At 43.9% G+C, this 12,776-nt stretch overlaps 1 protein-coding gene across 1 annotated transcript in view; it reads right to left on the bottom strand.

Moving 5' to 3' along the window:
• NUP210 (nucleoporin 210) overlaps window positions 1–12,776 on the bottom strand; it is a 307,403-nt gene that overhangs the window by 5,374 nt on the left and 289,253 nt on the right. Inside the window, 4 exon segments of the mRNA XM_029600827.1 lie at window positions 5,361–5,429; window positions 5,520–5,627; window positions 8,022–8,238; window positions 9,487–9,737. Coding sequence (XP_029456687.1) covers window positions 5,361–5,429; window positions 5,520–5,627; window positions 8,022–8,238; window positions 9,487–9,737 — 645 coding nt within the window.

A 12,776-nucleotide genomic window follows, 5' to 3' on the forward strand; every position in this document is an offset into this window, starting at 1 on the left:
AGCTGGTGTGCGAGAGAGACGAGAATGAGAGCTCGCTGTCGAGGCAGAAAAGCTTTTGCTTGCAAGGTGTCCAAGTCTGCCCCTATGAATGATAAAGTTTGAGAACGGACTAAGTAGGATTTGTCGTAGTTGACGAGAAATCCTAGCGAAATCAAAGTGTGTAAAGTAAGATGTAGGGACGACAGAGCAGTTTTCTGAGTGGGAGCCCTGATCAACCAATCGTCTAGATAGGGGTAGACGTGAACACCTTGAGTCCTGAGGAAGGCTGCAACTACTACGAGGCATTTTGTGAAGACTTGCGGTGCAGACGTGAGGCTGAATGGAAGCACTTGGTACTGTTAGTGCTTGGGGCCTACCAGAAATCTCAGGTATCTGCAATGAGATGGAGTTATCGCAATATGTGTGTATGTGTCCTGGAGGTCTAGAAAGCAGAGCCAGTCCCCTCTTTGCAGAAGAGGAAGAAGAGAACCCAAGGTTACCATTTTGAACTTTTCTCAATGCAAGTACTTGTTGAGGGCACGTAGTTTCAGAACTGGACGAATGCCTCACGATTTTTTGGGGATTAGAAAGTACCGGGAATAGAACCCTAGGCCGTGCTGAGAGTAGGGTACTGGTTCTATTGCTTTGGCCTGGAGGAGGAGGGAGACCTCCTGCTCCAGGAGTAGTGAGTGGTCAGATGTTCTCCATGTCGGTAGAGGTGGGGAGTCCGGTGGAATGGAGAGAAAGTTTAGATGATAACCTTGAGCGATTATCGCAAGGACCCACTGGTCTGAGGTGATTGAATGCCACCTATTGTTGAAATGGCATAATCGACCTCCCACTGGTATCTCTGGCAGTGGAAGCTGGCTGCTACTCCCTATGCAGGAGTCAAAAACCAGAAGCAGGACCTGGCTGAGGAGCTGCTTGAGGCTTTTGTTTTCGTAGTTGACGAGACTGTGTTTTTTCGAAAGGTCTCGTAGAACGAGTCCTAGATTGTGGTGGGTAGGATTTCTTCGGACGGAAGAATGACTTCTTAGTGTCCTTCCGGAGAGGCTGTTTGGAGGAATACTCAGAAGGCATCAGAGAGAGTTGTCTCTGGGTCTCATGATGGTCCTTGAGTTCCGCCACCGTCCGTTGAATCTGCTCACCAGATTGTCTCCTACATGGGGCAGGTCAGATAATCTGTCCTGTACTTCAGGGCGAAGGTCCAAAGACTTGAGCCAGGCCCATCTTCTTGCCGAAATAGCAGCTGCAGATACCCTGGTAGCAGTGTCAAAGATATCGTAATATGATCTTATCTCATGCTTGCCTGCCTCAAAGCCCTTGTTCACTAGGGTTTGAAGTTGTTCTTGGAACTGTTGAGGCAGGGAGTCTGTCAATTCTTGTATCTGCTTAAATAAGACCCTGTTGTATTGGGTCATATAGAGCTGATAAGAGGCAATTCGGGAGATGAGCATTGAGCCCTTGAAGACCCAGCGACCAATGGCATCTAGAAATTTTTGCTCCTTGCTTGGAGGAAAAGAAGTGTGAGGTTTTGATCTCTTTGCCCTCTTTTGTGCAGATTCCACAACCACAGATTGGTGATCCAACTGAGGTTTTTGAAAACCTGGGGCTGACTGTACTAAATAAGTGGTGTCAGCCTTCCTGTTCACTGGAGCAACAGAGTCAGGGTGTTCCCAGTTCTTTTTGAGGAGATCCAGAAGAACCTGGTGAATAGGGATGGAGGTTATTTCCTTGGGAGCATCCAGGAATTCTAACAGCTCCATCATTTGATGCTTGTCATCTTGTTTCGTCTGTAATTGGAAGGGAACCAATTCAGACATCTCCTTCACAAAATTTATGAAGGAAAGGTCCTCAGGAGGAAAACACTTCCTGCTTTCAGTAGGAGAAGGTGGTGAAGGCAAATCATCGGTGTCTGGTGAAGAATCATCAGTCTAGGTATCATTGGGATCAGCACCTGCCCCTCTAGGAACCAGAGGGGGATGGAGCGGTGGAATTCCTGAAGGTCCAGGTCTAGGCTCTGAAGGAATCGAAGGAAGAACTGGAGGCACCGATGAAGGCATCAAATGCACCAGTGCAGGCATCAAGGGCATCGATGGATGGATCGGTGGCACAGATAGACGTATCGGCATCGATGGCTGAGGCATCAGTAGGACTCCCGATGGAGGGATGCAGAACGGTGTTTCTCCTCCCAATGAAAAGTAAGCGGAGAGGGCACCGGAGCCATCGGTGACCCGGGATCCATCGGTGGAAAAGCGGCAATAAGTGTTTCCATCTTAGAGAGCAGCGGTGCCAGCGCTGCTGGAATCAGGTCAGTGGTCGGTTCCACGAGCAGCACCGGTGTCGGTGCGGACGAACTTGGAGTCGATGCATCGCCTTGTCGATGGCCTCCTGAACCATCTGGTCCAGTTCCTCACGGAGACCTGGAGCAATCAGCCCCGGCTCCAGAAGGGGAGAAGGAGGCAGAGGCATAGCCGGAGGAACCACCATTAAAGGTGGAGTCGCGCCTCCCGATACCCATCCGGGTGAGGGTTGCCTTGGTGACCCAGTCGCAGAAAAGGTCGGTGCCTTTTGTGGACGGGGTTTCTTCGACGGCGGCTCGGACGATGGCAAGGTCAATGATTTTGCTCCCTAGATGGTCCGAGACTTCCGATGTCGATGTCTCTCTCTATGATCCCCTCGGTCCTGAAGGGGAGTAGAGGGAGTTGAAGGCTGAGAAGTCGTCGATGCCGGACAGTCACCGGCCAGTGGTCGATACTGGCATGAAGTGGATGTTGCTGGTTCTGATGACGTCGATGCAATAGACGGCGTCAGGGTTTAAGCACGGAAGAGAAGTTCCGTCTTCTCCATTCTGGCCTTGCGACCTTTTGGTGTCATTAGGGCACATTTGGTGCAGGTCAGGACATCGTGCTCACATCCGAGACACAATACACAGACCTTATGAGGGTCTGTTATGGACATGGTGCGGTTAGATTCCGGGCACTGACAGAACCCCAACGCCATGGCCTTGAAAAATTTGAGCCGCGGTACGGTCGACGGCCAGTAGGCCGCGCGGGCCAAACTCGACGGGAATCGACCGAAAATGGGTAAAAAAAACTTACCGGAGGTACCGCGGCTTGAAAAAGTTGAAGAAGGGACCCCTGTGGGGTAAGAAAGTTTTCAGTTATTCCGTGAGGAAAATTCCTGTCAGGAATCTCTGTGGAGCTCCTTAACTGCGTGGCTACTGCTGCACAGAAAAAAGAAGACTGAAGGGGGACTCCTGCTGGCTGCAGAGTTAGTGCCATGCTGGGCATGCCCAGTAGATGCCATTCAAAGTTCTAGAAACTTTGACAAAAGTGTTCCGTGATTGGGCTCCTTCCTGTGATGTCACCCATATGTGAGGACTACCATCCTGCTTGTCCAGTGAGAAGCACATAAATCCCCTCTTAACAGTCATTATTGCTAGTTCCATCAAAACACAAAATAGCATCTTCCCATCACAGAGTTTGGCAGAAGTAAAGATGCCTTCAAAATACATTATACCCTTGAAACTATGACTAATGCACCACAAAAATAAAGCAATGGCTATAATTGTTATCGTCATTTTAGAATACTACCCGAACACCGCACGGAGAAGGCAGGAGGGAGGAGGAAGAGCCAGAGAAAAGGGAAAGGGTGCGGGTAAGTAACATTACACCACACGTGCCACAATTCTGGGAGAAATAATCCCTCTCTCATATCCGGAAGGGATGACACTATGACTATAACTATAAATGAGTGGGACAGGAAGACACATGGAAGTAAATGGGTCTATATATTAAGCAATTTTCCTCTATCGACAAAGAATGGAAAAAAAAAACCCCTTTTGGACATTTGGCCCAGAATGATGGTTCCATGAGAAGTGGATAAACCAGCAGATTGCATCACAAGGGTACATCAAGGAAATCATCAAAAATTCAAAAATGGAGAAAACACAAAAAGACAGGAAGGAGCTGTCCTAGCTGCAAAGAAACTGCAAATAAAGGGGTAGATTTTAAAGCATGTGCACACAGTTCCTGCTGCATGCACATGGGCGCAGCAATTTTATAACATCTGCACGGCGTCGCGCATGTCATAAAATACGATTACCACGCGCACCTGTATGCTGGATGTTAATATCCACCCATGCATGTGCTGGAGGGTGGCCTCTTGAGCGTGCAAAGGGGAGGGGGTTTTAAAAAACAACATGCAGCGACATGGGTAGGCCTTTCCCAGTTCCCTCCAATTAACCCAATTTCCTATCCCTTTACCTGACCTTCCTCCCTTTTCCGCTCTCCTCCCCAACCCCTAAACCTTCCCTAAGTAGCATAATTGTTTGGTTTTCTAAATTATCTGCTCCTCCGAGCAGGTGTCCTGGTCGGCCTTGCCATGCCCAGACTCCGCCCCCCCAGCCCGCTCCCTTTCATGAAGCTCGGCACTTCCATGCGTACCGGGGGATATGCGCATGGCTGGGCTGTTTTTAAAATGCGCTCGGCATGTGCATGGCCCAGCCACGTGGCGTATCCCCCCGTTTTTACGCATGCCGTGCTTTTAAAATTTGGCAGAAAGGGAGCAAGTTTCAACAGATGTTACGTAGGTAAATCTGTGTTTACCTGCATAAAACCATGGTTTGAAAATTGCCCCTTGTGAATATGGGTAAAAAATGTGTGCACTATATGATAGGACATGTAATTCTACCCCCTCCAAAAAGGGACAAAGCTGGGAGCAGGGTAGGCACTGCAATGTACACATGGGGATTTCATTTTCAAAGCATGTGGAGGACACAGCCGCACATTCTCTCATGAGCCCCTGATTTTTAAAGGGAAACTCTGCAAACTTTTAGTTTCATCAGAAAAGAAGCAGGGAAGGGAAAATGCAAGTGGAGAGTTCATTTTAAATTCTCCATGGGGACCTTCCCATGCAGAGTACACCTGCAGTAAAAAGGTGCAAAAGTACCTGTGGTCCCTGCTGGCCCGTATTTTCAAAGGGAAATTACCTGGGGAGTTTCCCTTTGAAAATGAGCTTGTAGGTCTTTCCAGGCCTACAAGGTCTTTCAAAACTGAACCCTTAATTTTGACTATAGTGAGTAGCTAAAAACAAAACTACATCTCATTGTTACTATACATTTATTTCAATTCCATTATATTGTTCATATCTATTTGCATGTGGTTACTAAAAAGATAAATATATATATATATATATATATATATATATATATATATATATATGATTAATTTCATAAAAGAAATTTTGGTAATAGCCTTAGAATAAGACATAAAACACTTGTTTTTCACTGAAATGTTATCTTCAGCCAATGTTTAGCTAAAATGTTTGTAAAACTAAAATCTAAAATATATTTGTTATAAAGATTATATTCAGCTTACTATTAGGAGCAGATTGAGGTATTGCTCTTGGGTAAAATGCTGCTTGCGGTGAAAAAACTGCGTGGTAAGCTGAAGAGAGAGAAATTACCAAGTTAAGTCACCTAGAAAAAAATGTTAAAGCTGAGAAAAACATTGGTACATTATCTTCCTTCCTCTTACCTATGATGATAACAGCTGCTCCAGCCAATAGAGCAAAGAGTGTAAAGAATATCACTTGATAGGAATCAATGAAATGTTGGAACAAGCTTGCTCTTTCTGTGGATCCAACTAGAAAAGGACACAAAGAAAAATTATCATCTCTTCCCTGGAACATTAAATAAAATGATGCTGTTGCTATTGATCACAGCATTTAATGACACACTTCAAGGGTCAGCAGGTTGTCTCTTGGGCACCAAATACTAAGGATAACATTAGACATGGACAAGAAACCAGAAATAGTCAGTACCCTCTTACCCTGACTACAGAACATAACAATATCTGCAACCTTTCAGAATGGGTAAAAGGCGTGGCCTAGTGGTTAGATCAGGGGTAGGGAACCTCTGATCCTTGAAGGTCACACACCACATGGTTCTCAGGATATCCACAACGAATATGCATGAGATAGATTTAAATACATTGAAGGCACTATAGACAGATCTCTCTCATGCACATTCATTAGGAATATCCTGAAATCCCGACCAGTGTTCAGATCTCAAGGACTTCTGGGTTACAGCAATAGGCTGCAAACCAGGAAAAGCAAGATTCAAATCCCATTTCTGCCAGTGACACTCTTTGTGACCTTGGGAAAGTCACCATCGCCTGTTGCCTGGAGGTAGGCACTTACTGGGATATGCATCAAGCCATGGTAATGCTCTAACGGTATTAATCAGCGTCTGTCGTGCAATATACAAGATATTTTGCATGGCCCTGCCCAGGTTACCTCCCCTATTACAGTGACCTTTGCATATGATGTGCATGCATGAATAATGGAAATACATGCACAGCAGGTCATTACCAGGCAATCTGATGGAAGTATTTTATCACGGCTGACCGAGAAAAGTAGTCAACTGTGATAAAATAACACCTACTTGGAAATTGGTAAACGTAACGTGGGAACCCAGGGAATTTTTAAAAAGCCGCAGCACAAAAGAAAAGTTGGATTGGGGGGGGGGGGGGGTCAGTGCTGACTCCCAAGGTCAACCCGGGGCTGCCACTCAAGGTGGCCCTGACACACCAATGTTAAAATAAAAAAAAAAAAGAAGAAGATTTAACTGCTCATGCAACAAACCCCCTCCCATCCCATCCCACCCCTGCAACCCTGTCTTCCCAATAATCCAGTCCACCACGCACCCCAATAGAGAAAACAAATCAATGGGAATATAGTACCCCCTTCCCCCTCCAAAGGTATAAAATTAAATAATTGGGGTTCAGTGGCCCCCCCCCACTGCCCTATACCCTAAGCACCCCTCACCTCTTGAACCCCATCCTGCACCACCCAAACCTTTAAAATGGGATGAAGCTCCCACAATAGGACCCAGGGCGCCTGCTAGCCCTAGGCCCAGTAGGTGCTATTTTTCCAAAATGGCACCGATCTGACCGTACCCCGTCACGTGATAGGGACAAGGTCCAGGGACTGAACCTAGGCACGCAGCCTAAGTCTGATCCCCACGTGACAGGGGCAAGGTTAGGGTGGCACGTTTTGAAAAAATGGCACTGGGCTCTGGGCCTGGGCCCCATCGCGGGCGCTTCGTCACATTTTTAAGGTTTGAGGGGTACAAGAGGGAGGCATTGAGGCCACTGAACCCCAATGAATGTTTTCTTGACCTTTAGGGGGTGTGAGAGGGGGGTTGGGAGGGGGATCCCACATCACAATCACCATGCTTTGTCTTTTATTTTTGGGTGGCTGGGGCACTATACCCTTATGATTTGGGGGGAGGGTGTGAAGGAGAGCAGGGGAGTAGGGGGTGACATGCAGGGAAGTGAAGACAGACTTGGGGGAAGCCATTGCAGTGCAAGGCACTACATCTATTTTTTAACCTTATGGGGGTTGAGGCTTCCTCGAGTGGCAGCCCCCGGTTAAGCCGGGGGCTGCCACTCTTCTTAACTTCGTTTTGCCATGGCAAATGCTTTTTTTTTTGGCAGCGGCCCTTTAAAACGATGGTGGTCCCTTGAGGTTGAGGGCTGCCATCACACCTAAAGGGCTATAAGCCACATTGTTTTGTCCCATGGTGTTTGGTTGCGAGACAAAACAACGTGACATAAAGCTGCAATATTTTTTCAGTAGGGGCCCCACTATCTCAGTGAAACCGCCCCCTCCCCCGCCATGACAGTGGGACCTCCTCCCGTGAAAAAACCATCATAGTTTAGTGGCTCTAGGTGTTAGATTGTCAGCACTTTACGGCATGAGATTTACTGTTCCTGAATATTAAAAAATGCTTTAAGCTGCCTTGAGCATTAATTGGAAAGGTGGGATACAAATCCTAAAAAATATTTATTGTAATAAATATTCACACACTTAATAATTCATACCAAGCATCATGCTTTTCATTTAGATGATGATTTTTAATAGAAAATGACTGCATAAAGTTGAAAAGCATTATGGTTTAAAAGGTAGTTCATTAAGTTTAGAGGCCATTAAAAATGTCTCATTAAAGGAAATATATGTAGATAAATGGAACTTACATTGAGTTGTGGTAGTTTGGTCAGTTAGGTAAATCAGCGTTACTGGAATGGTGATAGTCTGGTCTATTAGAGCACTGGATACAGTGAGGATGGTTGATAAGGATCCCTGGGTTAAAACTTTGACATCTGATATAGCAACTGAATAGGTTATAAAACTAGGTAAGCCATAGGATTTCTCTCTCTCAAATGCATTCAACATGGGTGATGCAGATTTAACCTGTAATACAGAATACAGCTTACAAAAAAGCAATGCTCTTTTGAAATCATTAAAAAAAAAAAAGCAAACAAAATATTACTACCATTTTGCTGAAAAACAAAGGAAACCCTACTTACCTATTAAAAAAAAAGTTGCTGATGGGGCATATAATTTAATAGTTGTTATTGTGCAAACAAGAAAAACAATTTACAAATTCACAAACACACACATTAAAATAATAAACCGTATATTTCTGTGAAGCATGTTTATAAACTCAAGGTTTATTTTCAATCATCCTGAATCAAGCATACTGCCTGCATGAGCCAATCAAGGAGGTTCTGATGCAGCAAATTAATTGCAGAGCAGGTCCCTTGGATAAATTCAATATCAATCCACACCTCTCAATGGATTTTCTGAATATCAGAATCAGGTTTTTTGTTGTTGTTGTTTTGTTGGTTTTTTGTTACAGGACACATCAATAAGATATCACTGATGTTAAACATGCTTTAGATGTTTTAAGGCAACACAGTATTAGCAAAAATGGATGACAGCCAGAATCCAAAGTGCAATTTTTTACAATGCTAATAAAACCTGCGCAAGTCTTTTCTACAGGGTTACTAGTTATATATTACTTCCCTTCTCTGGTCTTACCTATCCCAACTTTATGATTTTTTAAAAAATTCTGTCTTAGTTTACATAGAAACATAGAAATGACGGAAGAAGAAGACCAAACTGCCCATCCAGTCTGCCCAGCAAGTTTCAAACTTTTTTTGTTTTGTTTCTAATATTGAAATCAAAGTTGTTTTAAGAGCTAAGAAAATACACATACTACATTCAAGACCATCAGTACATACCAACTGTGAAAAAAATGAATGATTGTACGATATACATATTTTTGCTATACAAGCAAATAGTAAGCAAAAACATTTAAGGAGTTTTCTGTGCCTGGCTAATTATTGAACAGCTCTGTGCTGGAAATTTGTGGAACAATAAGAGAAAAATTAATGTTGCAAACCTATTTAAGACTATTTTGATCTTATAATGTGTGTTTCATTATCTGTTAAAAAGGTAAATTACTGACATGCAATACTCAAGCAATACAGCCAAAAAAATGTATCCTGTATCCTCTAATAATCAATGTGAACTAATGATCTATCAACTTCCTCTCTTATAACATTTTTAAATCTTTTGAAAATCAGATGTTTTTTTTACTAGTGTAGACAAAAACAGGAAATTCGGTAACTGAAATGAGTCCATATGCCTACTCACCTCAAGATTGTCAAGAATTTCTGTGGCTCCGAATATTCTAACATCAGCACTTGGGTAATGGTTGCTTAAGAGGATTTCTGTCTGATCAGCATAAAACCCGGGATTAAATGGGAGTTCAGCACTGCTTTGCTCTCTAGGGGAATGGCTTCCCTGCACTGAAGCTGTGACTATGAGAGCAGTTTTAACCATACTGAGATCTTTAAGTTGCTTGTCAGTCAGTCTGTGCATCATGACAGAACACGTGTAATGGCCTGCACATGAGAACAAGTGCCTCGTTAATTACTCCCATGCATCTTCAATCTCCTTTTCCTACTATAAAAAAATAAAATAAAATCTGCACATCTTCAACCAAAGAATTGTATATTAGTTAAAATGAGCCATTGGAAATACTGTTAGAAGAGTGCACAATGTAATCTAGAAGCCATGCATGTTTGAAAGTAAACGAGCTATTAAAATCCTTTTATAGCAAAGGCAGTGCATACCTGTGTATCACATATATTTATATTTTGCACAACACAGGAAAAAAAAGCATTTCTATTTTTTTTAATTTACTATTTATTACCATTTCAAACATTTTAGCATGACAAATGCAAAGAAACTTTGTAATAAGCAAAGAACTCAAATCCATAAAAAAATAAATCATAATAAAAACTAAGAATTATTACATACAAAGTTCACCTTATAAGGAAAAAAAAGGGAGGGAGGGACACACAAAAAGAAAAAAAGGAATGCCCACCAATAAATAAAGCCAAGGAAAAATTAATTAGATACACTCTTATCTGAAAGACATTTCTCTAGTTATAAAAGCTCTGAGAAAATTAATTATTCCCTTGATATGAAATGATACATTTATACAGAAATTAAAAAAAAAACTCCCAAGGCTACCACTCACTATTCCCTCTAAGTTGTGCACATGTACGTGCACACACAGGTCATGAGCACCATGCACATAGCATAGCACAGCATGCACAAGAAATCTTGATATTATTTGCATTTGACTGGCTTTAGGTGCACAAACCTGAACTTGATTTATAAAAAGTTAAACAAAGACACAATTTTTACTCATGCAGTCCTTAAAAAACTTGAGGGAACATTGCTACCCCTTGATGTTTCAACTGGAGAAAAGCTACATCGGGAAAAATTTGAATTCTCTATCCACAAAAAGAAATCTTTATTTTTAAAATAACTCCCCACCCTGGACCCCCCCCCCCACCCCCAAACTTGCCTAAAATCTGTGGTGGTCTAGCGGCGGACCCGGGAGCGATCTCCCGTGCTCGGGCCGTCAGCTGCCAGGAAACAAAATGGCGCCGGTGCCGTGCCATTTTCTAACATGGTGCCGGCCGTCCATTGCTCCTATGTGACAGGGGCCGACTAATGGCACCGGTAGCCCCTGTCACATGTTAAGAGCAAAGGGCCACCGGCGCCATTTTGTTTCCTGGCAGCCGACGGCCAGAGCGCAGGAGATCGCTCCAGGGACCCCCGCTGGACTACCACGGCTTTTAGGCAAGTTTTGGGGGGGGTCCGGAGGGTGGGGGGGGGGGGGTTGTAATAAACTAAATTCTTAAAGGTTGGAGTGGTTTTTGTTTTTTTTTAAATAAAGGTGCCCCTCCCCCCTGCGCTAACCCGAACAATGAATTTTCCTCAAAGTTCGGGGAAAATCCGTCTTGGGATTCGGGTCGTGCTATCTATGCCAAATTGGACAATTTCTTTGAAATTTTCCAATTCGGAGAAAATGAATGCACATCTCTAATCCCTATAGGGTGGCCATGCCCTCACCTAAACTGCATTTCATAAGGGCTCAGTATCATGCTAATGCAATATTCTGGTGCTGGGGAAGCAGGGCCATCAAAGCCTCACCCCCCCTCTGATGATGGCCTGGTCTGTAGCAAAAGCAGGACTCACTTGTTTAGGATGTAGCTGAAGTATTGGGGGGAGGAGGTGATCAGGCCAATCCCAGCCATCGAAGCCAAAGACTTGACAAACAACTCGTCTACACTTTCACCCATCCATGCAACAGCAGTAGCAGGAGATACGTGCTTGGTGTTCACTGCCTAACCAGCTTTCAAATTTCACCTGCTGTGCACAACGTAGCAGCAGGAGTAGCCACTTGGCTATTCTCTGAACAACTTTAAATTGCACTTGCCGTGTAACCTTGGGATGTGGTCGATTCCACCAGCCCCATGTTGCATCTGTTCAGTACCCTGCCATACCACCCTCAAGACCATAAATTTTGTCTTGGGCTGGGTGGGAAAACCGCCAAAACAAAAGGCTGGTGGGGAGGACTGTTCCTGGCTTAAATTGAACTCATCAGCCCTCCCACCAGCCTCTGTACCCCTTCCCAGAGGCTCGCACCTCCACTGTTGACCTCCCCTCCTAACCCAGGATAGGTGATCAGCTCCTCGTCGCTAGCACCTGCCAACCCTCTTTCATGCCCCTGCACACCCCATGTGTGCACCTTGTAAAGACAACCAGGCAAATAATCGCTAATCGCTCAGCCACCAAATTCCAACCATGTGCCTCCACAACAATACGCCTATCAAATCTATCTGGAGAAATAGGAAGCACAGACAGGGTGTTTACAGGCACATCCTAAGATGCCACCCACTGCCGGATCTCTCACCTACTGATCCCTATGAGCCTCCCCCCCATTCACTCTCTCCCCTAACAACCAACAATTACACTACTAAAGTTTTTCTTTTGAACATCAGTTTAATAGCTATCCCTGGGAATGATTAACATACATGTGACGGTTTACCTGCAAATTGGGTGGGCAATTTTATAACAAGCCATTGCCATAGATAAAGCCACCATTTTTACCCATGGAAAGGCCTTTGAAAATTATCCTCCTAGTGATCAACTGCTAGTACTGATCATTATACTTTTCCCCAAACCCAACTATACCATTTTATTCCTGATATAGCAATTCTTTGGTTTTACTGATCAAAAAATAGCCTACCCGAAGTGACCATTCTAATAGAATTCCAAAAATAGAAATGTGACAGCAGAAAAATACCATATGGCTTATTCTAGTCTGCCCATTCCAGCCCAATTTATACTAATTCTGCACTAGAAACTTCTCAGGATGTTACCCACTATCACCAGTAAGATCTGGATATATTTCAATACCCAAACACCTCATGTCGATTTAGCAGACTAGTTTCTAGGTCAAAGAACAGATTTGTTGCTGCCAATACAAGTAGCAATGCCTCTATTATATCTCTTGTGCATTGTTTGCTCAGCGTTCCTTCTTCAGACACTGAATAAAATTTTAAAATTTTTCATTCATCTTC

The sequence above is a fragment of the Rhinatrema bivittatum genome, chromosome 4, assembly GCF_901001135.1.
Source record: "Rhinatrema bivittatum chromosome 4, aRhiBiv1.1, whole genome shotgun sequence".
In the NCBI taxonomy this organism is placed as follows: Eukaryota; Metazoa; Chordata; class Amphibia; order Gymnophiona; family Rhinatrematidae; genus Rhinatrema; species Rhinatrema bivittatum.